Genomic DNA, 25,258 nt, shown 5'->3' with positions numbered 1-25,258 from the left:
TTTCCCATTAGCACTAGGTTAGGTCTCTCTAGGCTCTTCCCGTTCTGTGAAATGAGATCATGCTAATAAAAGCAAGCCAAAGCCATCACACGGACGTCAATTGGATTGTTACTTATGATTCTCTGATTTCTATGACGCATACTTCTGATACGGAAGACTGGAAGCTTCCACTGCATTGGATAAAACTCCCCAAACGATCAAATTGATGTGATAGCAACTTCTCAGAAATACAAAGTTCTTTTTCCATTCTGTTCTGATATATTCTAGCTCCACGATTCAAGAGCTAAAAGTCTAGGGCACCTGGGTGGCTCAATGGTTAAGCGTCTGCCTTTGGCTCAGGGCATGATCCTGGGGTCCTGGGATTGAGTCCCACATCAGGCGCCCCACGGGGAGCCTGCTCCTCCCTCTGCCTATGTCTCTGCCTCTCTCTCTGTGTCTCTCATGAATAAATAAATAAAATCTTTTTTTTTTTTTAAAAAAGCTAGGGATGCCTGGGTGGCTCAGCAGTTTAGTACCTGCCTTTGGCCCAGGGCATGATCCTGGAGTCCTGGGATCGAGTTCCCTGTCGGGATCCCTGCATAGAACCTGCTTCTCCCTCTGCCTGTCTCTCTGCCTCTCTCTCTCTCTGTGTGTGTGTGTGTGTGTCTCATGAATAAATAAATAAAATCTTTAAAAATAAATAAATAAGGGATCCCTGGGTGGTTCAGTGGTTTGGCGCCTGCCTTTGGCCCAGGGCATGATCCTGGAGTCCTGGGATCAAGTCCCGCATCAGGCTCCCTGCATAGAACCTGCTTCTCCCTCTGCCTGTGTCTCTGCCTCTGTGTGTGTGTGTGTGTGTGTGTGTGTGTGTGTGTCATGAATAAATAAATAAATCATAAACAAACAAACAAACAAATATAAAAAATAAATTTAAAAAAGAGCTAAAAGGCTTCCAAACCAACGCAACTTAGTCTCATCAGAGGGACCCTTACTCTAGGGCAGCTATGGATACACACCGGAGGCCCAATGAGCTCAGGGATGTCCGAGAGATTCATGAATCCATGGGTGATGTTGGTCAAAGCCTGAAAAGAGAGCAAACAGATGATGAGACAGTGGGTAGCGTATGTCCCACCCTGCTCCTGGCAGGGAGTCTTTCACTGAGGTCGCCCCCACCCTCATGACAGAACACAGATGGACATGATAACACCCTAAACTCACTGCCAACACATCCATCCCTTCTCCACCTTTTATAAAACAGCCCTGAGCTGCTGTGGCACTTTCCTCTTTCAATTAACCTTAAAATTGCACAAAACATGAATGCCTTCTCTCTTTTTAAAATTTTAATACATGTAGATATTTTGTATATAACACAAATATATATATATATATATATATATATATATATATATATATATATCCACAGAAAACTTGTAGTGTTGGCTGTGTGTGTGTGTGTGTGTGTGTGCACGTGCACATGCGTGCAGGTGCCTATTTTACATAAATGGCATCAGGCTGTATGTATTATTTTTAAACTTGCTTTCTCCAACCATATAGCATGACCATCTTTCCACATGAAATTGGGGGTACAGGCATTTTTAGTTTTAACGGATTGCTAAAGAGCTGTCTAAAGGGGCCATACAATTTACACTGTCACTAAAGCCTATGTTTCCACACCCTTACCCATGCTTGATATTTTTAATCACTTTTTTTTTTAAAGAAACTCTAGTCATCCTCTTTTTCCTAGTAATTTGGGATTTTTGTCTTTCTGTTATCTACCAGTATGATATCATTTGTCTCCAAAGGGGCACAGTTTTTCACCAATGTGATACCCTAACACGAAGGGGACCTTGCTCTGGTCCCAAGCCACATCCCAGCCTCCTCTACAAATTTCTATCACTCTCTACCCTCTTCATACCCATCAGCTCCCTGTGCCTTGGACACACACTTTTTCTATTCTGAGCTGTGGCTCAGTGTTCCTGCTCCCCTGAATTCTGCAAGTCCTGTTCTTAACACTCACCTGCTAAGATCCTTCGCAGCTCTCAAGTCTCTGCTCAAAGACATTTCCTCCAAGAAGTCTTCCTGAATTTCCCATATCCCAAAACATCTTTATTCACTTATTCCCCCATTATGTTCCTCTGCTTCTATGTTACAGCTCTGTGACAGCTAATCTCTTGGCTGTAAATGCTGCCAACTAGGGGGATGTTCTGGAAGCACTATGTGAGAACAGTGGTACTGGGGTAGGAACAGACATGTGGTGGAAGCTCCAAAGCCAGATGCCAGCTCTGCGCCCTCTGCATAACCACCAGCCTCAAAGGCCCTCAAGCTGTGTTCAATCTTCTCTCCCCTTTAGTAAAAGCAGCAAATGCATAGCCATGCTCCAACCTGGATGATACTCACACTAGACAGGACTTCGATGCGACCTGGTGGCCCCCTGGGTCCGGGGGGCCCCACAATGCTGGCTCCATCCATCCCTCTGTCACCCTGGATACAGCGATGATAGTGAAAAAAAAATTTGTACATGGATAATGCTCCTAGAACCTGGCTGGAAATTTCCCCCACCCCTACTTCAGATCTGTGACCTCACCTTGGGTCCCTGGTCTCCTTTTTCTCCTTTGGGACCCTGGTAAAACAAATAAACATTGTTTGGTTTTCTTCTCTTCACTTTGCTTACTTCCTATCTTGCCTCCCTAAGTGCCCATGTGAATTTTTCCCCCAGATAACAGGACCAAAGATGATGGGCAAACTCCCCTTCCAGAGTCAGAAAGGAGTCTTTCCAGCACAGGGAGAGTGGCTTCTTAACCCTGAATCTCAGAGCCCTCTGCACCTAGAGGATAGGAAAAGGTCTCATTTAACCACCGAGGGGACTCTACTGCTTGTCCCTACAGGCTGTTTCTCCTGGACCAGTGTGCTCAGCTCTGGGTCCCGTTTGACAAAGATAATGAGATGGGGGGGTGGTGGTCGGTCCTCTTGAGATTAGGAATCACTGCGGAAGATGGACAACACCTCCCTGGGGCTAGATGCAGTGGGAAGGGGCACCTGTCAGGAGCACAGGGTTCTGAAATGAGGCAAAGTGTGAGTACTGAACAGGGCAGCAGGTAGGAGACAATGAGGTGGAGATGCTTGATGGTAAGGACTGGAGAGAGAGAGAGAGAGAGAGAGAGAGGACTTTCAAGTTTTCCTCTATGATGTTCTGTGTTGCTCCTCTAAGAAACAAGCTATAAAGAGCACTTGGCCTCCCCACAGCACTGCCGGAAGCTGGAGGCACAGAGAGGGTGAATTAATGAAAACAGCAGGGCCAGGATAGCACCCCCATAGCTGCCGCACTCCAGCACGACAACGTGACAGTCCTCAAAATGAAGGCTTCAAAACAACTTACACTTGGAGCCACTGGTCCGGAGATTCTCGGTTCATGCAATAGCCTGATGCTTCCGGACCCTTCAGTATCCTGGGGAAGGAAGAATGAGAATTTCCTCTCCAATTCCTGAGCATCTACTTGTGCCAGGTGTAGAGCTGGGCCCCAGGGCTGGGGTCCGTGGGGGAGTCGCCACAGCCTCTGCCCTTTGTACCAGCGTTGCAGCTGGCTTTTCCAACAGTCCCCAGGGCACGTTGTTCTTTAACCACACAGAGAGGGGAACATACCTCAAACCCAAGTCCCATTGCACATCCAGGGCCTGGGGGTCCTGGGGGTCCAGGAGGCCCTGGAGGTCCCATGATCCCGGGACTGCCGACTTGTCCATTTTTCCCTGGAGGTCCTGGTAAGCCTCTGTTGCCTGGGTCACCCTGTAAGGAAGAGGACAGGTTTACCGGGCGGCCCTGGGTTTGCTCATGAAAGGAATAACATACGTGCCTGAGTCAGAAAATCATTCTTTGGACTTAATGAGATTGATGGGGTCTCTGATGGGCACTGCTTCGAGGTACAGAAACTGCTACCTGGCTAACTGACACTTCACTTGGAGATGAGCTGATGCACATCAGTGATGTGGAGTGATGATGCACATCATCACTTGGAGATGAGCGAGCTCTGTGCACGCCCATGTGGAGAGGACGTGAGAGAGGAGTAAACACAACAGGCTGCTCACCCACCCACCCACCCACCCCGCCCATGCCAGCCACTCTGCTTTCTCTCAGCACTTGCTGAGATGTGTTTCTCTCTGCTCCCCAACACTCATGTGTTTAGCATTCCAGCCCAACAGTCCAATTATAGTAAAGCCAGAGAAAGGACAAAAATGAGAAGCAAGCTTTTTGTTCTTTTTCTTTTACCTTTTCACCAACGGAGCCATTAGGCCCTCTTGCTCCCTGGGAAAGAAAACACACACACACAAACAAAAAACAAGAGAAAGGGTCAATGAATGTACATCTCACTTGGTATAGTCAAAAGAAAAGAAAATGCAGAATTATTGACTCTTAAGTAGTAGGATATTAAAATGGGCTGATGTCTCCAAGCCAAGTGCATTATCGGAGTTGTCATTTTGCTAGGCAAGTTATGCCGAAAGCGTGAGAAATCCGTGTTTCAACTCTTAGCTCATTATCTACCTCAAGAGTGAAAAGGAGAAGTTGAAGATTAACCAGGGAGAGATCGTAGAGGAAGAATTCCCTTGGAGAATTGTCCATGCACTGGCCTGTCCGTTACCCCACCCTCCCACGATGCAAGGAGAGGGATACGTCCCCTACTCCAAGCTAATAAAGGGACTTCAAGAACTTGATATGTATTCCCTAGACTTTTAGAGATCTATGGAACGATGGCTGACTTTCTTCTGGATATACCTAAATACCAATATCTGGCTGGAGTGGCCCCAGGATGAGGTTGGGGGGTGTTGCTCTAAAGTAGGTTGCAAAAAAAAAAAAAAGAGGTTGCATGTCCATTCTCAATGGGGGCCACAGGACAGGTTTAGATCTGGGAGGTGGTTAGATATGGATCCCATGGAATTGACCCAGCTGTGAGCTGTGAGCAGAAGGGAGGACCAGTGGGGGCTGGCGGCCAGGAGTGGTCAACTACAAGAGACATGGCCCTACATGTCAGGGGACTGTGGACACGAGTCCCAATGAGAGAATCTCTGAGGATTCACGACAGGAGGAGTCAGGAAAAGGTCCTGACACTGATGGTGATGGACCCACCATCTATGGCTGTGCTCTTCTCCTCAGTCCCCTGTCTCCCTGGGCTGGGTCGCTCTTCTATATCAAATTCATAGAAAGGACAGAGCAGATAGTTCCAAAATAACATGCTCAAAAGTCAGATGGCAAATGACACTGAGCTTGAAAACAGCCAGGAACGCCAAGGGGAAAAGACAGGAAGCCGAAGCCTGAGGCTTCGGTGGTGGAGAGAGGCACAGGGGAAGACGATCCTGCAAAGTGGTGACAGGAAGCCGGGAGCAGGGTGAGGCTCTGATGGGCAGATAGGCTGAAGTTCCGGAGCAGGAAGGCCAGCGAGCCCTGCCATTCCCTCTCATCTCCCCCAGTCCCCACACCTACAAGAACAATAAGCTTATTTGCTGGAGTCTGGGTATAGGGCAGAGTCCTGAGTGGCTAGGGAACCCCACGGGGGCCGGGGCACCCCAAACTCCTAAGACCAGCTGCTGAGATGCCCTGCCTGATGTCAACACTCCCCCACCCCCATCCTCTCCCTGAAACCTGCAAGTCTCAGAAGTAGCTGCTGCCCAGCTCCCCACAATCTGTCCAGACAGAGGCAGAACACAGCCCGAAGGGAGGTTCCAATCTCAAAAAGCAAACACACAAGCAAGAAACACCACACATCCGAGGGCAGGCAACGCAGGGCAAGAGGCGGCAGTGCCAGCAGTGGGATGTACGCCCGGGGAAGGAGCGTGAAGAACACGAGCCAACGGAGACTTGAAGGGTACGTGATACCCTTCAGGGGAATCTCAGGGAGAAGAGGGAGAGTATTACAGCCACGCAACACGGACAAACTATCACGAAATAAGCACAGTGGTTATAGAAAAGAACCAATCAGCGATCTTAGAAATAAAAATACAGAACTGCGGAAAGGAAGTACTCGATAAGAGCTGAATCAGAGGGATGGACCTGAGGAGAGATCACAGAATCAGGTTGCAGCCCTCCCCACCCTACCGCCCCCCCCCCCCCCCGGACATTAGGGAGTGACAGGAGGGGAAGGGGAAGGGGTACTGGGAGAAGCGGTGGTGCCTGGGTTCGGAGGCTTCTCTGCCTACCAGCCTGAGCAGAGAGAAACTACATGTGACCTTTCACTATGGGCAGAAACAAAAAGAATCAGGTTCCAGTTCCGTCGCCTCTAATCTGGAGGCTATGGTTACTGCACCTGCTCTTCTGGGGTGTGACCAGCCACGCCAGCCTCTGCGGCTTGTCGCAGTCTGTCCCCGTGGGAAGTGCCACCCTTACACGCCTTTCCAGTAATGAGTCGCATAGAAATCAGGGATATTGTGAACCAGAAGTTAAGTTAACCCCCTCTCTTGACTTCTGGACCCTAATCTCTGAAAACCTTATTGTTGTGTTGCTAGCTGAGTGTGTTAAAGAAAATTATGGGGGAATCCCTGGGTGGCTTAGCGGTTTGGCTCCTGCCTTCAGCCCAGGGCGTGGTCCTGGAGTCCTAGGATCCAGTCCCGCATGGGCTCCCTGCAGGGAGCCTGCTTCTCCCTCTGCCTGTGTCTCTGCCTCTCTCTCTTTCTCTGTCTCTCATGAATAAATAAATTAAAATTTTTTAAAAAAGAAAATTATGTTCAGAAAGTGAAAAACAGTCTTTCTCAAAGTTACCTTCCCAGCTCTTCAAATCAAGAGTACATCTTGTAGTGGTTTCAAAGGAAGTTCTAGAAGATATTTTGAACCTTGAGTTATTGTTCTCAGACACAGGTGATTTTTATCCAGCTTGTACATGCAGAAAGGTAGTATTTGGGCCCATCCCATTGGCTTACAGATTTGGTGGCCACCATTTTGGATTCTGAGTGGATCAACTGGGACATGGATGAGCTTGCTTATTGGAATTTACACGAACAGATGCACTGAAAACTGGGGACTCCAATTACAAGAGTCAGCGAAGACTCCCTGCTCCCAAAATGATGACAGTAGAGCTACAGACTTCATTGCTCAGTGTGAGATCTTGGAATTCCAACCAGCCAAGCTGTGGGTTTGGCTGTGGCAGTGAAGTATGGAGAGGCCAGTTCCACAACAGAAATGCTGCAAAGGACCGAGGCGCAGGAATGCTACAAAATCATGCTTCAGAATTCATTAGAAATTTCCACTCATTACGGTAATGGGATTTGCTAAGGACATTATGAGACTTCAACATACAGGAACATCAAAAAACCTAATAACTATATCAATTTTTTTTCTTGTGGTGGTATCTGAGACCTTGGGCACGTCTGTCAGTGGTGGTCATGCAGTTTGTTATACTGATAACTTGCAACTTGTTAGTTACAATTGACCATGGTCTGTTTGGTTTTACGGAGACCCATAATCCTGATTTTGTACCAAACATATCTGATGGTTAAAGAAGATCTGAAGTAGGAAATCGGGCCAATATTGGAATGTTTAACCGAAATAAGCTGTTACCAGCTCCAAACCACGACTGGAACCTTGTTAAGCGTGGCTCCCCCAGCAGAGTGTCAGATTTAGAGAACTGCTCCAAGAACAACTGGGTTTCAGTAGAAAAAGGGAAGCTGATGATGATTTACTTGCATCTCTCCTCATCTCATGGGCAAGACAAAATCTGCTATGCGAGGTCCAGCAATGACATTTTGGCAGCTCGGTGAGATCACTCAAAGCCTGTTAACTGGGAGTTCAATGCTCCTCAGCAATTCTGGGCACGGAAGAAAACTTCAAAACACAAACTCTTTCCTGCCTGGGTGTTCCAGCACCTTTTGACACCAAAGAATACACTGAGTGACTCAGATTGTAAAAGAAAGCGAAAGAGTGATGATCGTAAATGCTACACATGTGAAGATCTGGATGGCACCGTGTGCTGGGCAAAAAGAAGAAAGGAATTTTACAGAGATTCGTCTCCAGCGAGTCCTTTCAGCATCCTTTCCAGAAGCACTTGGTAGCTGAGAAAGCAGGCTACTCCTTGCCTGTTTCTTCATGGGCCAAAGACCTCAGAGGGGCTGCTCATGTTAATTTGGGGAAATAAATTAAGGAGTATGCCTATCATCGAACACAACATAAAATAATCTGTTTCATAAATTCTTAATGACCATTCACATTATGATGACAACCTCACATTTGAAAATAATGACTATATATGATAATATTCTTCTTCTTGCCAAATAAGCTGGACCTTATTCTTTGGGAAAAAAGTCCCCTTTAGATAATTGTCCAGACTGGTCTCTACTCCCTGCAAGTGAGAAGAGAGGCTGCTTTCTGCGCAGCCTGAAGAACTCCTCCTACAAGTGTCCACGCAACTGTGGAAGGCACTGCCTGGCAGGAAATGAGTCCCTTGTCACCGGAGTTGTGCAAACTGAAGAACAGTATCGCGGAGGGGAGTCAAGGATCAAATGTATCATCGGATCTCATGTTGTGTTACGCCCTGGAGATTACTCATTTTCTTTAGCATGTTTCTGTTATTTTATATCCATACCACAGCTCCTTGGTTTAGTTTTGGCTTTTAAGAAAATTTTTTTTAGGTAAATGTCATCTGCAAGGTTTCCTTCGAGTTTTCTAGATGCAAATTTCCAAGTCCTTCTACAGTCTCCTTTTACTTGGCCAGAAAGCATCGTATGAACATCGTGCAATAAATTAGTACTCATAGCAAATTTGGGAGAGAAAAATGTAATTTATCTCCAACAATTATCCTGGTGAGCCTGCTGCCCTGTGCAAGGCTGCTCCCCTGAGCTGCTGCAGAGTGCACCCGCCCAGTGTCAGCGTGCGGATGTGGGCATGGGTATTTTTAAATACCAGAGAAGCATGGAAGGGGTGTGTGGGGGCGGGTAGAGGAGAGCTGGTAAGAAGAACAGGGAAGAACAGTGTAGGTCTATGATGTTTCCTGCAAAATCGAATTTCTTATGAAATACTCAGTACATGTAAAATGAGGTCCATAAAGCTTGACAACTAGTTGCTTTCTTCCTTTTCTGAGAAATGAGCTTTCCACGAAAATCAAGTTACTATTTCAATTAAAATAAACACACTTGAGAGCTGATGGAAACTGGAAATTCAGTTCAGGGAAGATGGTGGCGTCTAGGGAGTTCACATTTTCCACGACTTCATGCGGTGGAGTACACAGAAGGCCTTGCTCCTTATCTCAGCCAGGACAGATCATCCTCGCTCTGAACCCCAGTAAAACTCATGACTGCATCATTGCAAGGAGGTTTACCTTATCTTTATTGCTCTCCTTTGAGGGATGTGGCTTATCTCATCAAAGAGGCTGGGAAGACTGCAGGGGCAGGAACCCCGCCCCCACGCACGCAGACAGAAGACAGGCTTACAGAGAATGAAGAGTGAAGGGAACAGCAGATTTGCTGATCAAACACTAATGGAGGCCTGAACCAGATCCTAAGGACGCACAGACAGTGTGAGTGCTATTTGTCAGGGTAGGGGTCGATCGGGGGAGCTCACCGGTAAGCTATCACCAGCTGGGAGGGGTCCCAGCAGAACAAATACTGTGTTAACAAGAAGTACAGGAAGGAGGGCTGCTTTCTGCTCATAGGGAGTCTGAAAGGGCTTCTCGGAGGATATATCTGAACTGGCCCTTGGAGGACAAGGAAGGGGAAAGTCACCCAAGATGGAGAGAAAGCATGTGCAAAGGCCAGGGGGCCATCCAGGAAGAGTATGCCCACAGCACTGCAGCAGGGCTGCTGGCTGATCCAGAGGCTACATGAAGGAGACGGGAGGAGACAGAGCTGGGATGGAAGGTCTGGGCGCCGTCTGTGTTTCATCCTACAGGCAGCAGCGAGGCTTGATACCTTCTCAGCAAAGACCAGAGAAAGCCTGCTACGGGAGGGTGGACGGGTGGGGCAGGTGGGTGGAAGCTGGATTGTGGGTGCGGAGAACGCGACACTGGCAAGACGCCTGAAGCCACCGTGTGGGTGAGGAGAGATGAACATCAGATGAGGGAGGAAAGAGGCAAGAGATGTGGATGGCAGGTGCACCAGTCAGTCCTGGCAACAGGTGTACCAGTCCTGGTACAGCAGGAAAGGGAGAGGAAGGAGGGCTCAGAGAAGATACTGTCTTTGAGTCCTCATGACTGGCTAGGTGGCAGCGCCATTCATGGAAGCTGGAGATGCTGAGCTCAGGTTTGGGCATCAAGAGCCCCAGGACGGGGACATCCAGCAGCGAGGGGATTAGGACCCCTCCTAATTAGATTAGAAAGGGTCATTCACCTAAGAGGCAAGGAGGTCTAGAGGTCTCAGGCCTAGAGGTCAGAGAGAGGCAGCGTGGGTCTGGCGGCCCCCATGTGCTTGGACCCCTCCCACCCTGTCTGTACCTTCTCTCCCTTCATCCCAGGAAGGCCGGAGGCTCCATCAGGTCCAGGCTGTCCCTCGGGGCCCTGAGAATATCAGTGACAATCAGCCCACAACATCTCTGATAAGAATCACTATGAACCCTTCCTGGAGAAGGAGGCCATGGCTGGGAGGACCAATCAGGTGAGGTCAATGGGTCCAGGAGCCTTGTGTCAGTCTAGGGTGGAAATGCTGGTCCCTGGCCCCAGCATGGCCACTGCTGACCATGTACCTGTGGATGAGTGTCCCTCACTCTCTGGGTGGTATCTTCCTCTCTGGGTTTGTGGGGACCTGGGGGCAGGGTCGGCCTAGATGGTCTCTGAGGACCTCCTGCTCCCGGCCCAGCACTTCGATGTCCTATGATTCCAAGATTCCACATGAGTCTGTATCTCCTATCCTAAGACAAAGCAGCAAAGCAGTGTGTAGGATGGTATGTTTCTTGGCTTCTGCTTCTTATGAGTCTCAGCAATGACTCAGCTGAGGATTTTTGTTTACAAACATTAGCTAGCTGCTCACTCTCTGTTATGAGCCTTCGTGCTGGAGTCTGGGGTCTAGAGGAAGCCTCATGGCCAAGGAGAGGGAGAGATGACCCCAGAAGCTCACCGGGGGCCCAGGTTCACCAGCAGCTCCATCCTCTCCAGGCGATCCAGGGGGTCCCATGAAAACATCAGTTCCTGGTTTTCCTGGAATCCCAGGTGAGCCAGGAGGGCCCGGGGGACCTGGGGGACCCTTAAAAAAAAAAAAGATACTCTGTTAAGAAAAAGCAGGGTAGGGGATAAAATATACTAAGCATATATGTTCCCTTCATTCTCTCTGTTCCTCACAATAATACTGCAAGTAGAGACTGGTGTTCCCACTTAGCCGATGGGGGAAACTGAGGCTCAGTGAGACAATGTGACTTGGTCTGGGCTTACACACTCACAGCTAATTATTAGAAAAGCTGGGACTTGAACCCAGGTCTTTCTGAGCCTATCATATCATGTTTTCTCCCTAGATATAGCTATAGAATAAAAATCCACAATCAGTTAGAATTTTCAGAGGTGTCCTGGCTAATTTAGTTTTCTGATTACCTGACAGAGCAGTCAAAAACTGCCTGTTGCTAACTCTTATTAAAATTCTTCCTGTAGGGGCACCTGGGTGGCTCAGCGGTTGAGCATCTGCCTTTGGCTCAAGGCATGACCCTGGGGCCCTGGGATCCAGTCCCGCACTGGGCTCCCCGCATGGAGCCTGCTTCTCCCTCTCCCTGTGTCTCTGCTCTCTCTGGGTCTCTCGTGAATAAATAAAATCTTAAAATAAAAAAAATAAAAAATAAAAAAACCATCCTGCAGTGTACTAGTCTCTTTAGCCTCCAGCTGGGTTGGTGGATCCTACCAGTCAGAAAGATCCATGTGACTCCCATTTCACTTATCCAGTTAAGTCCAGAATCCTTCCTGTCCTAGCCTGAGGAGGGGACAGAGGGGCAACTGGGTGGAGTCTTCTAGGTGAAGATTCAGCACAGGGGCTCAGGGAAAGGGCTGAAGGCAAGGTTGGGGGCCCCAGCACAAAGCCACCAGCTGGAGTTGGAGAAGGGAGGTGATCGCCAGGAACCAGAAACTAGTGGGGGCCCTGCCTTGGGCAGGAGGCTGAGGGAGCAAGAGCAAAGGGGAAGAAGGAGCAGTTGAAGAGGTAGTAGGGGTTGCCTTGGGGTAAGGAGGATTTCAAGAAGGATCTGGAAGCCAAAGTGTGAAATACTACCCAGAGAAGAGGCCAGTAATTCTCCATAATGGGTAGAGGGGATGGAGGCAAAGCCAATAAGAGGTGAGGGTCATGGGGATATGTGACCATGGAACAGCGCTGGATGCCAGGTAAAAGGGGCAAGTGGCAAAGCAGAGGTCCCGAATATAAACTATATACAAGGCTCATATTCATTTAAAACAAAACAAAACTGATCAAAGTGGAAAATGCCAAATATAGACACATGTGGAGGGGAAATCCTCCGGATTTCTGAGAAGGCAGGTCCCAGATCCCAGGATGTCCCATTCTCACACTTACCCTTAACAGCTCTTCACTGCGTACCAAGTCCCCAGAGCCAAACCCAATTTCGGAGCCCCAGCCCAGGCCGGAGCCCTCGGCCTCAGTTTCCACCTGGAGAAAGAAGAAATTCCCACCGCTTGGTTTCACCTGCCACTCCCTAAGGACAGCTAGGTCACCAAAAGTCTTCCCTTGTAGCCCTATCACTGCTGCTGCCACTGCCCTTCTGGTCTCTTCTCCCACTCTCCTCCCCATCACCTCCCTTTGCACAGCCAACAGCCAGCCAATCCTCAAACATACGGTGCTCTTTCACATCTTCTCAGCCTCCCTTCTTGCCTTTCAAACTGTTACTCATCCTTCAAGGCCTAGTTCCATGGCCACCACCTCCATGAAGCCCTCCCACCCCATTTCCAGGTAGGAGGTGGAATTCATCTCTCCCTACTCTGTGTTCCTCACCAATCTCTGCTGAGGTCTGGATTTGGGGGTAGGACCACCTGACTTGAAGCTCAGTTGTGTGTATGTCTGTGGGCCCCTCTTGGCTAGGTCCCCTCCAGGGTTGGTCCCCTCCAGGGTTGGCCTATCCTGAACTGGGCATTCAGATACCTCTGAATGCCCAGTATCTTAGCACAAGATCTGGTACCAAGAAGGCACTCAGTGCATACTTGTTGAATGCCATCAAATTCCTCCAAAGGACAAAAGGGAATCTCTTAAAAATACCTTTCTAGTACTTAATTCCTGAACATAAGAACCAGGTAAGGCTCAGTTCAGTCATGGAACATGCATGGAGCGTATGCTCAGAGGCCCCAGGGAGGGGCTGGGCTGGAGGTTAGGTCTGGATTGAGAAGGGTGGCGGTGGTGTGTGCGTGTGAGTGGGAGAGGGAAGGTGGGGATGGGGGGGCTGCTGCCACTGTCTGAGGCACCAGCTAGCCTCGGGGCTTGGAGACAAACTGGATGGGGCGTGGGAGGCATAGGGCCACTGGAAGATGTTTCCTGATTTGCCTTGGTATCCAGGAAGATGGGGCGCTGCTCCCAGAGACAGAGCATCCTGAAGGAGGAACAGTCCTGGGGCACGGTGACAAGTCGTTCAGGATGTGGTAGAGAGACATGTGGGCCATTCAGGGCCCAGGATATAAATAGGATATAAACACACTCTGCCCCTGAGTTCCCTGAGGGTTCTGACAGAGGTAAAGGCCCTGACATCTCACTGGAAGGCACCCTGAATCTGAGCCTGTGCCTATTTCTCAGCAGCCCCAACCCCTGCACACTGTGTGTGTGCTGAGCCCAGATAGGGGGTCTCACCGTGGGTCCAGTAGGCCTGGCAGGTTCAGGGTGGCCAAAAAGCCCCTCCCCAGCTTCACCCTAAAGAGGACAGAATGGTCAGCAGAGCGCTGGGCACCCCTCCTCTGCCACTGTCCCCCCTTTGTAGAAACTGATCATCTTTAAGAGGAGGCTTACACAGGGGTAAAGAAGGCTTTGTTCCTCATGAGCCAGCCCAAGGGGCACTTGTCACCCTGGGCTCAGGAGCCCTTTCTTTCTGCATCTCACACATAGGGTGGATGGGTATGATGGAGGGAAGGAGGCCGTAGGGATCCTCCCCATTCTGTCAGCTAGGGTCCCCCCACCGCCCCAGTCCAGGTCCCGCCAGAGCAGGGTAACCAGGACCAATATGCCACCCTCTGAGGCAGGTTCTGGCCGCCCCTCTCCTCCCACCAGCCCTGTAGCCTGTCCAGAGCCTTTATTGCTTATAGGCCTGCCTCCCTGGGACCGTGGGCTCCTGGAGGGCAGGCATAGTACCCGAATCCCCTCTAGGCCCCAGCGCCTGGCCTTTGGTGGGTGTTCAGGAAATGCTTTCAGAGTGACAGGAACACCCACTTGGAGAGGAGAAGCAGGAAAGGAAAAATAAAGCCCTTTTTATCAACAAATAAATATCGACAGTTAATGCCACACAATGTACTCAAGTTTAGAACCAGTTTTCATCGTGGTTTTGTTATATTTCCTACACCATTAAATATTCCTGGTAAGTATAATTTTAATAGCTGCATAATATTCCATCATTTGAATAGCCTTTATCCAATTGACCCCCTTTTTTGTCTAGTTAAACTGTGTCCATTTTTTTCTATTATGGATAATATGGAGATTAGCAAATTTATATACAACAAAGCCTTTTTACATAGCAGACTATCCCCTTTAGGATTAATTCCCAGAACAAAAGTTTCCACGTTAACACTAAGTAGTTTCATGGCTGTTAATACGTGCTTGCAAAGCCCTTCCCAGAAGTAGTAAACCCATCAACACTGCCACCAACATGACTGGTCTCACCAGGCCTTCAGCACCAACTTCTCGAAGTGGAAAATACAAAGGATCAAGGGACAACTGACTCAGTTTCTCCAAGAAATCAATGACAAAAAAGAAAAAGGAAGCTAAGAAACAATCATAGACCCCAAGAGACTTAAGAAACATCAGCCCAAACATCATATATAGAACGTGTCTAGATCCAGATTCAAAGTAATTGTAATAAGGCATTTTTTAAGCAACTAGGGTATCAGATATTTTGAAAGAACCATTGTTAGATGGATAACAACATTGATATTGATAGTAATGACCACTGACGGGTGGCATTGAGGCCAAGGAGGAAAAAAAGTTCCAGATCAACCTATTCACAATATGCATTAAAGTATTTATCAGTTAAATAATGCGACATTTGGGATTTGTTTTAAAATACTCCAGCCCTCACCTCCAGCCTTCATCTCTGCTCCAAAAAGATGGCCAGATGAGGTGGAACAGATGAAGCCCGGTGGCGAGTTGGTTATGTGTTCACACTGAGTCATGGGTACGTGGGGGGCTTATTGTAGTACTCTAAATTGTCTTGTGAATTTTTAGAATTTCTATCACAAAAGGTTTTTGAAAGAGAAAAAGGAGAACTGGCTCCACATAAAGGTGCATGGCCAGGCAATACGGCTGTATCTGATGTGGTGTCACCATGGGGAGATGTGGTCTTGCTGTTTTCCACGGCCCTTAGAGTGAGGAGCAGAAGAGCAGGGGAACCTGGTCGAGGCAGTCACAACGTGTGAGCCGGGGCCACACGGGTCACTGCCAGCTGGGTGGGTTCCACTGAGCTGTCCAGTAGAATCTCCCGGGAGCCTGAACCCCAGAGCAAGGGGCTCCTCGATTGGTCTGGCAATGCACTCAGACACCTGCGGTGGTTTAAGTGCCCTGGTGTCTCTAATGTGCGCAGAGTTAAAAACCAGAGCTTTTGTTAAAAACCTCCCTCTGTTTATGGATGGCAACATCGACACTGATGGACACATCACACACCAGTGGCGCCCCTGCAAGGAACCCTGGCACCCTGGCTCCCAGTCTGGCACCTTTCCACTGCACCACACTCTCAGGGGTGCTCAGGGGCATAAGCTCTGCTGGCCAGCATGCCTCGGTTCAAAAGCCAGCTCTGCTTCTTCGAGGCATGCAACAGCAGGCAGGATTCCGGAGGTCCCACGACCCTCACCAGCAAACTGGGGCCCTTTCAGTTTGCAGTCGTATGCATGGGGTCAGATAAACTCGGACATAGAGTGCTTAATAGATGTCAATACAAACAGCTGATTTCCTGCTCCTCAACTGCGAATTCCTTGGGGACAGGAGCCAGGTCATTATCATCTCCATCTCCAAGAGTCTGAACTGAGGCCCTGAGGTACTGTGCTCAGCCAGTGAGTAAATCAATGAATGAATGGACAGACTTTACAGAAAGAGGCAGTAAGTGGCGCTTGATGACCCCTGGGCCACTAGCAGAGGTCCTCAGGCCATGGGCGCTCTGGCTCCAGAGTATTCTTGGACATGTGGTCCCACAGCCCTCGCAGGTTAGCCCTGCAGTGCTGTGGTGGGTCACATGGGCCATGTGCCTCCAGCCTGAGTCAAGGCTTTGAAAGCGCAGGTGACCCGATGTTACTTAGGAAGCTGACTTGCCCGATCTGGTCACCAGACTGTCCCTTACAAATATTCACATGCCCAGAGCAGCTTCATTCAGATTCACACCTGCCCATGCAGAGAACAGCTCTGGGGTTCTTAGTTCCCAAACACAAAGTTACAGGCCTTATGTGGTGACAACCCCAGGCATGTGTACAGAGCTTTCCAAACATTCCCAGACTGCGGGACCTCTGACTTGACCTCACAGCCACCCTCCTAGAAAGAGGACCACCTGAGCCCCAAAGGAAAGAGAGGGTTTGGGTGAGGTCACACAGGTACAGCCCAGAATCAGAGAAACTAAATAACAAACAAACAAACAAACAAAAAGAATCAGAGAAACTCATGGAGGAAGGGACGTGGTGGTCACCCACATTCACCCCCGAGTCCTGAGTATTAGGAGCTTCCTCACGTTCGGGATGGGACTCTCGTGACATCTGAGATGGGGTCTTTGCATCTTTGCCCAGCTTTGCCCATTATAAAGTTTTCATTTGAATTCGAGGACAATTGGGACAAGAAGCTGGGTGCCCTAGATTTTTTTCGCCCTTGCATTTCCTCTGCAAACTGCAGCTTCCTGGGCGTTCCCAGGTTGGATGCCCCTCAAAGGCCCAAATCTGGAACTTAATGAACCACGATGAAACCCACCTCTAAGCAAGTCCCTCCTAGGACTCTGGCCCTTCTTTCCCTCCTGTGGAAGACGGGCCGCACCTCATCTTCATGCCTCTACGCCACTTACCGGAGTGACCCCTCTTTCAGAGGCCACTGTGGGTACGGGCAGCGGGGGCCGCTCCGGGAGGCTGCCGCCCACCTCTGGCGCCTCAGCCTCAGCCGTGGGAAGGGGCTCCGCGGTCACAGCTGCTGCCAGCTCTCCCTCATCACCAGGCCCCTGAAGAGCAAAACCAGCAAGAGGAATCACCTCCCCTCCCGGGGGACGCCATGTGCGGCATCGCTGCTGGGGGTGTGGGTGACAGTGGTTCCTAGGGCGCCGGTCCCGGTTTCACGAGACTTGCTGACCTTCAACTGTCCTCGCCGCATCACAGGAGCAGGGACTCGCAACCCCCTCGACCATGCGTCTCCTCCGGCGGTGGGGCGCTCCCTCCCCTCCCTTCTGCCCCGCCACCCCTTCCAACCTGGCAGCCCGCCGAGAAAATTCTTGGGCGAAGTTGGGAGGAACAGGGCTGGGCCTGACTCCCTGACCTGCCCTGTCACGCTCCTTCCACGCCCCCCCCCCCCGCCCCCGCCTCCCTCGGGTGGCCCCGACCCACGTCCGCGCCCTGGCCAAGCTGAGGGCTGCCCTGGCCTCTGGAAGGCCAGGCACTGCTCCTGCCTCGGCACGCTGACACCCCCCCCCTCTGCAAGGCACGCTGACTCCCCCCCCCCCCCCCCCCCCCCCGCAAGGCACGCTGACTCCCCCCCCCCCCCAGGCACAGGGGAGGCCAGGAGATGCTTACGGGCGCGCCCGCTTGCTCGGGGGCCGCTGTGGGTGGGAGGGGAACCAGGCCACCCGTGGGGACCTGGCGAGCCTCCTCCTCCTCAGACGTGCTGCCGGGCACTTCCGTCGTGGCTGCTGATGCTGTGAACATTCCTTCAGCGACTGCACCCTGAAAGGGAAGAGGCATGAGAACGGGCCGCTCCTTCCACACCCCTGGGTCAGCAGCCGGGCCAAGGTAGACAAGTAACAGGGCCGTAGCTTTGCTCCTGCGAGGCCCGCCTTGGCCCACAGGCCCTGGAGACCCAGGCTGGGGCACCTCTCAGGTCAGCAGGCCGCCCCCAGGCTCCCCCGCGCTCACCGCCGCTTTGGCCTAAGCCTGCACATGCTCGGGCCCAGCGCTCACCACCGCCCAGGCAGCCCTGCACCCTGGCGGCTCCGCTGGCCTCTACGAGTCAGGACTCAGGCCCTAGTTTTCTCACGCTGTGACTAAGGGCTTTGCCTTTCAACAAGTGGGGGAGGGAAGGATGAGGAGTGAGGGGAAAGAGATGGGGGGTGAAAGAGAAGAAGAAAGGAGGAGGAGGGGAAAAGGAGGAGGAGAAGGTGGAGGCAGCTGCTTTGTTAATTAAAATAACCCACGCGACTTGCAAGTGGCCTGGAGAGCTCTGTCAGCGGGTCCCCACTGCGAAGTTCGCCTCATGGACCAAAGGGGAAAGGCTGGGAGCAAACGTATGGAACGTTCTTAAAGGCCAGGGCTGTTGATATGTGACAGCCAGATGACACCTCCAGTCATTCATCCAGCAAATATCCACCGAGTACCCACCATTTATTTGCAGGGAGGAAGACAATGAACATGATATATATATAATCCCTGTCCTATTAGAGCTTACAGTGTGGAGGGAGCCAGAAATGAACTTAATTTATTAAGATTATTATTACCTGGATGCTTGGGTGGCCCAGTGGTTGAGCATCTGCCTTTGGCTCAAGTCGTGATCCTGGGGTCCTGGGATCAAGTCCCACACTGGGCCCCCTACGTGGAGCCTGCTTCTCCCTCTGCCTGTGTCTCTGTCTCTCTCATGAATAAATAAATAAAATCTTTTTTTAAAAAAAGATTTTATTTATTTATTCATGAGAGAGACAGAGACACAGGCAGAGGGAGAAGCAGGCTCCACGCAGGGAGCCCGACGTGGGATTCCATCCCGGGTCTCCAGGATCGCGCCCTGGGCTGAAGGCGGCGCTAAACCGCTGAGCCACCCAGGCTGCCCTAAATAAAATCTTTTAAAAAAAGGTTATTATTAACTACAATTATCATGAGGCCTTCCAAAGAGAGGTTTGAGTACCACGAACATGTCTGATGAGAAGATTCACAGTCTAAGATGGTACTTCCTTTTTTTTTTTTAAGATTTATTTATTTATTTTGGAAGGGGGTGGGGAGAGAGAGAGAGAGAAAATGAGCACTAGGGGGAGGGGAGAGTGGCAGCAAGAGAGGGAAAGAGAGAATCTCAAGTGGACTCCCTGTGGAGCCTGGAGCCCAATACAGGGCTCCATATCATGACCCTGAGATCATGACCTGAGCCAAAATTGAGAGGCAGACACAACTCACTGAACCACCCAGACGCCCCTGGGATGGTACTTCCTTGACAAAGTGGTGCTTGAGCTGAACTCTGAAGGATAAGCCAGGATTCAAGGCAGGGCAGAGGAAGGAAAAGGTTCTAGGTAGAGAGGAGAGGGTATGGGAAGATCCTAAGCAGAGAAGCACAGTCAAGAAACTTCAGGAAGGTCAGTGAAGTGGGAGCACCGAGAGCCAGGGAGACAGTGGCCTAAGAAGTGGTCACCAAGGCTGGCCAGGCCAGACCCTGCAAGGCCTTGTGGCCACATGGGGGAGCAGGGTCTGGAGTGAGGGCGATGGGAAGCTCCATACAGAGGGTTGCCCCCACCCCAGGGAGAGTTGGGGGAGAGGATGGAGGTGAGGTGGGGCCTTAGTCGTCTCAGTCCCACAGTCTGGGGCTGGGAAGGGTAGAAGGAGGCAGGTCTATAACGGATTTAGGTAGAAAAATCAATAAGACTTGATGCTTAACAGGATATGGAGAGTAAGGAAGAGGGAAGAGAATTCTGTATTGGCCGACTAGGGGGTGATGGTCCCTATCGTTGAGGTGGGAACACAGGAGGAGTGGACATGAGGAGTCCAGGGCTGAGTCTGAGTCTGAAGAACTTGCAGGACTCCCACTATAATCACATCATAGGGACAGACCCACTAAGTGTCTTAGAATATCTGCGTCCCACCTTCATGAGCTGGGAACACTGACTGTCTCCATGTCGCCTAAGGAGAGGGCTGAGGGAGTTTGGCCCTGCCCTTGACTCTGCCCTTCCTCTGCCCTCTCACAGCTCACGCTTGTGCCCAGAAATAGGGCTCGACCACACGCCTGCCCAGGCCTTGGCCAACTCCACTCCAGAGAAGCGCCCCACTCAGGCTCCTTTGGATGTGCTGAACAGAATGAAGACTGGTCCTCTAAGAAGGCCAGGACCTGCTCCAGCTGTGACCTCAACCCCGAGGCACTTTGCACTCCTTACCAGGGTAACCCCTGTCCCAGGGTCCTGGACGGCCATGGAGAGGGTCGCTCCCTCTGTGGGCACACTGTCGGCCTCTGTTTCGTTGGCGGTGCCATCAGGCACCTCGGCCTCCCCAGCTGCTGTGGCTCCCGAGCCTTCTTCAGCATCTACACTCTGAACAGGAAGACATTGAGAGGGGCCTGTCAGCGGTCCACTGTGGTCCGTGTGGCTGGAGCCAGCAGACAGCCAGGGTCCCTTGGGCATCTGCACCCTGTGGCTTCCTCGCCTTCAAAGCACTTGCACATCCAAGACCTCATCTTGCGCAGCACCGTGAACACAGCACCCATGCGGAAACCCACGTCTCGCACACCATGCAAGGTGTGAGCCCCTGGCCAGCGTGCCACCTGCGTGGTTCACCCCGCTCCTCCCTACCATCCTCGCTGCCACCCACCCTCATCCCTTCCTTCTTCCTTCCACTGCTCCTGGGAGTGGGGCTTTCACCGACGCCCCAGTCGTGGCACCAGGGCAAAATCCAGGGACCCGCAACACACAGCCTTCTCCCTCATTAAGAGGAGTTGGCTGGCGTCACTGACCTCCTCCTCACCTCGCTCTCCTTCCACCCCTCCCGCACCCCTAACCCTGCCCTTCCCGAGGCCACCAACAGTCATAGTGGCAGATCCACCAGCCGCCTTCCAGGCCTTTATTCACTGAGACTCTGGGAAGAATATGAAAGCACTGACCAAACCCAGAGCGAGCCGATACCACCCCTTGCCTGGACCACGACACAGCCTCCGATCCCAGCCCCGGCCTCCAGGCTTGCTTCTCCCAGCCTTTCTCCACTTTCTGAGACCTACTTTGACTAGTCCACTAGTCCACTTCTGAACACACTCCAGCTCCCACTCGCGGCTCTCAGGGTCTCGGGGGCCTCTCCAGCCACATTGCCTGCCTCCTCTTGTTCACATTCGACCCTCTGCACGTTCCCATTGATGCCTCCAGGTCTCTGCTCCTGCTAGCCCGCCTCCTGGAACACCTGTCTCACTCTCACCTGCCAGCTTCCTTCTCAGCGTCCCCATAGCCTCACCTTCAGCAGCATCCTATCCTCAGGAAGGCATCCAGGGCCCCTGATCTTTTGGGTTGGGTTCTGGGCCCCTTTCAGTGCTTTTCCTATTGCATCTCTTATGGCTCTGTCCCCAGGAATTGGTCTATCCTATCTACCCATGCCCCACATAACACATCACTCCACAAACAGCTGAATGAGTCAACAGACCCCTCAGCCTCCAAATCGGGGTCTACACAGACTTGATCCCACAAGGCTATCACTCTGCATTCTGCAGACTGATAAGGAAGACCAGTGACTGCCCCCACCTCTGATGCCCACCATCCCCCAGAAACAGCAAGTTCTCTGAGCTACTTACCAGAGTGACCCTTTCCCCCATATCTTCAGTGGACAAGGAGAGAGCTGGCCCCCTGGTGGGCATACTGCTGGCCTCCGCTTCCCCGGCAGTGCTGGTGGGCACCTCAGCCTCCCCAGTGGCCTCTGTGGCTGCCAAACCTTCTTCAGTATGCACAGCCTGAAACAAAAGCATCTTGAGGCACCATGTCAGGGGGCCTATGGCTCTGATCCATGTGCCTGTGGCTGGAGAGAACAGACTGCCCACAGCCCTCCCTCTATCAGCTTGCATTCCTGTAGCTTCCTTCTCTCGAAGCAATTTTCTTATCTATAACTTCACCCCAGCCCCAAGACAGTCCCAGAATCACAGAATCCCAGGGACAGGAAAGACCGTGAGGCAACTGTATCTCCTGTTTGAGTCCAAGCATCTGTTTGCACATGCCCAGTGGCCAGGCCATCCCTGTCTCCTGAGTTAGCCTGCTCCAGCTCCAGACGCTTCTATCTAGACACATCTGTCTCCCTGTGACCTGCCCTAGGTGCCGCTCCAGAAGCCGTAAGGACAAGTCGAATGCTTTTGCCCCTGACGGTGCTTCAGAGATGTGCAGACAACAATCTTGTCCTCCTCAGCCTTCTCCAGACCGAACCCCGTGATCCTTCTCTGCCTGGGACTCAGTTTCCTTGGGAAATGCAGAACCTTCTCTGGAGGTTACACAGCAGATGCAAGAAATGGAAATAGCAGTTTTGGGTGCTAGTGTGATCCAACTATCTCAGTTTTCTCTCAGTTTCCAAACGTTTCTTTTTTTTTTTCTTTTAAATTTGGAGGGTTGTTCTGTTTTATTTTGTTCTGTTTTGCAAAACGTAGTTCTTTTGGATACTAAAACCATTAAGCTGACCAAAGTTAGATTTCCTTGCTGCAGGACTTACAAGGAGTCTATAAAAAGGAGGATAGAAAGTGGAGTATCTCCCAAATGTATCTGACCACAGAATCCTTTTTCCTACGATATAAATCCTTGCAGAATTATTGTCCTTCCCCAAAAAAGAAAGAAAAGATGACGTCACAGATTTTCAAATGAGACTCTTTCTGCCTCAAATTTAGCTGAAGTCCCAAAGGGCTTTACAATAAAGTACAATTAAGAACAATTAATTCATTGTATAATTAAGTACACTTCCACATGCTAGAAAAAGCAACCAGACCACCTGTGTGGCACGTGCTATGAGACAAGAAAGGAAATCAGTTTGTTTGGTTTTTTTAAATTTAAATTCAATTTGCAAACATATAGCATAACACCCAGTGCTCATCCCATCAAATGTCCTCCTCAGTGCGGTCACCCAGTTACCCCATCCCCCCACCCACCCACCTCTCCTTCTGCAACCCTTTGTTTCCCAGAGTTAGGATCTCTTGTGGTTCTATCAGAGTTAGCCCCCGACCTGCCTCCAGCCACCAGCTGCCTCAGGGCTATATAGGGAAAGGTAAAGAATTCCTTTGGAGAGAGAATCATCTGTGTGCTGAGATTTTCTCCTCCTTCCTCCCCACTGCAAACCATTTGTGAGCTGGATATGTGTTCTTTTGAATTGGGAGACAAAGGGATATTATGCTGGACTGGACTTTGGAAATAGCTGTGAAAATAGGTTATTATCAGATCGTGACTGGGAGAGAATGAGAGGTGTCCGCGTTTCATCCCAGGATAGCAGAAAGAAACACCCGAACCTGTGAGTTTTTAGCACAGGTTGTTGTGCAAAAAATACATTTGCTTCAATTTCACACCTCACTGTGTCTAGCATTTTAAAAAATTGGCTTTGTGGGTATAAAAGCCAATTACACGACAATGGAGTGGACACATATGCAATCCATCTGATTCTGTCTTCAAGGAGCTCCAAAGGAAAAGGCTGTGTAATCTTCACAAATGAGCAGGAGGGAGGTGGGTACCACAATGAGGACCCAGGACTCATTTCCAGGCAGGTATGAGGACTGGCTCATGCCGCATCTCCTCTCCCTGTCCTGGGGCATCCCTGGAGAGCCTCCTGGGCCCTGGGTCTCCCCTCATCCGTACCAACAACTAAAACCCTCTTGATTCTTTATTGTGCCAATACAAGTCACCACCAAGCCTGAAATAAGCAACCAATTTACTACTGACTCAGCAAATGAAATCTACCATTCACTCACCTCCTCAGTGACATGAATGAAGGCCCCATCCCCCGAGCCAACATCTGTAATGGGGGCACCGTCCACAGTATGAACTTCCTCCAGTGTGTCATTCAGGACTTCACCAGACCCTATGGAAGCAGGCATTCTGGAATTAACAACTGCATTTTGTAATCCTGAAAAAGCAATGAAGCACCTCTTTACCTATTAACTTGAAAAGATGTCCGTAATATAGGATTAAGAGGAGAAAAAAACAAGTTGCAGAAAAACAGATGTTGAGGGGGATTATTACCCTGTCCTTTAATCACAGATGCTGGCACCAACTGTGGGGTGGGAACCCTGCTTTGCCACTTCCTAGGAACGTGATCTGTGGCAAGTCATTCAACCTGGGCCTCAAGTTCCTCGTCTATGAGTCAGGAGCAACAATTACTATTTCACAAGGTTGCTTGGAAGATTATGTGCTACGAGGATTAAATAAGTTAATACAAAAAAAGCACTGAGGACAGCCCCTCAATACAGTTAGCAATAAATATAGTTAGCGATTGATAAATGCTCATTGTCAGTGTGGTTCTATGTGTGTTAAGTGAAAAAGACTATATGAATATACATGTTTTATCATTATTATATATATATATATAACCTTCATTATATAACTAATACAGTTATTAAATAACATATGTAACATATAGATACGTATGTGTGTGTGCAGATAAACCACACAAGGTTGGCTAAACCACACTGCTTAATACTGGTTTCCTCCAGATAGGAAAGAAAATTTTGGAGGGTTCATAGGACTCTGTCTGCATTGATTGAACTGTTACCACAAGTACATATCTCTTTTGCAATTTAAAAAACAAGTAGATTCCTAAAGCAAAAAGAAGAAGAAGAAGAAGAAGAAGAAGAAGAAGAAGAAGAAGAAGAAGAAGAAGAAGAAGAAGAAGAAGAAGAAGAAGAAAGAAGAAGAAGAAGAAATTATACTAATATGAATGTATGCCTGTCATGGGCTGGGCCCCAGGCTAAGCATGTCCCATGAGGTGCCTCATTTGATCCTCCCACTAGCCCATCTGTCTTACCTGCAAGGACCTTCCACCACCTGACAGCTGGGGGAGCAGAGCCCGGACAGGAATCCCACGTTTTCCATCTGCCCACTATCACCCCATAGCATGTCTGTGCTGCTCTGGTGTGCACATTAACACTTTATGATGATTAACCCCATTTTGCTGAAGACAAACAGGTCCCACAGAAAGTTAGTGACTGGAAGGGGCCTCGAAGCCAGGTCGGCCTGTTCCCACATCCACGTGTGCTGTGCTAGGCATGTCCCCTGGTGAGAACAGTGTGGGCGGGGGGAGGTGCTGAGCTATGGCCCACCCGCATCTTCTCTTCTCTCT

At 50.2% G+C, this 25,258-nt stretch overlaps 1 protein-coding gene and 1 long non-coding RNA gene across 6 annotated transcripts in view; one reads left to right on the top strand and one right to left on the bottom strand.

Annotated features, from left to right (window-relative positions):
• Window positions 1-25,258, bottom strand: part of COL15A1 (collagen type XV alpha 1 chain) — a 105,592-nt gene that overhangs the window by 31,403 nt on the left and 48,931 nt on the right. For all 5 annotated transcript variants that reach the window (XM_038552919.1, XM_038552921.1, XM_038552920.1 and 2 more), the window contains 15 exons: window positions 23,892-24,001; window positions 21,753-21,908; window positions 20,359-20,511; window positions 17,810-17,959; window positions 17,095-17,244; window positions 13,704-13,763; window positions 12,426-12,518; window positions 10,998-11,123; window positions 10,379-10,441; window positions 4,240-4,275; window positions 3,619-3,759; window positions 3,356-3,424; window positions 2,564-2,599; window positions 2,377-2,460; window positions 996-1,061 (listed from right to left, as the gene is read on the bottom strand). In XM_038552919.1, coding sequence (XP_038408847.1) covers window positions 996-1,061; window positions 2,377-2,460; window positions 2,564-2,599; window positions 3,356-3,424; window positions 3,619-3,759; window positions 4,240-4,275; window positions 10,379-10,441; window positions 10,998-11,123; window positions 12,426-12,518; window positions 13,704-13,763; window positions 17,095-17,244; window positions 17,810-17,959; window positions 20,359-20,511; window positions 21,753-21,908; window positions 23,892-24,001 — 1,493 coding nt within the window. The remainder of the gene's footprint in view (window positions 1-995; window positions 1,062-2,376; window positions 2,461-2,563; window positions 2,600-3,355; window positions 3,425-3,618; window positions 3,760-4,239; window positions 4,276-10,378; window positions 10,442-10,997; window positions 11,124-12,425; window positions 12,519-13,703; window positions 13,764-17,094; window positions 17,245-17,809; window positions 17,960-20,358; window positions 20,512-21,752; window positions 21,909-23,891; window positions 24,002-25,258) is intronic.
• LOC106559496 lies at window positions 9,314-11,641 on the top strand. The gene is made up of 3 exons (XR_005367039.1): window positions 9,314-9,466; window positions 10,399-10,538; window positions 10,899-11,641. It is a non-coding gene; the product is annotated as an uncharacterized LOC106559496 (long non-coding RNA).

The sequence above is a fragment of the Canis lupus genome, chromosome 11 (genome assembly GCF_011100685.1).
Source record: "Canis lupus familiaris isolate Mischka breed German Shepherd chromosome 11, alternate assembly UU_Cfam_GSD_1.0, whole genome shotgun sequence".
Classification (NCBI taxonomy): Eukaryota; Metazoa; Chordata; class Mammalia; order Carnivora; family Canidae; genus Canis; species Canis lupus.
This window is presented reverse-complemented; position numbering and strand designations above follow the sequence as displayed.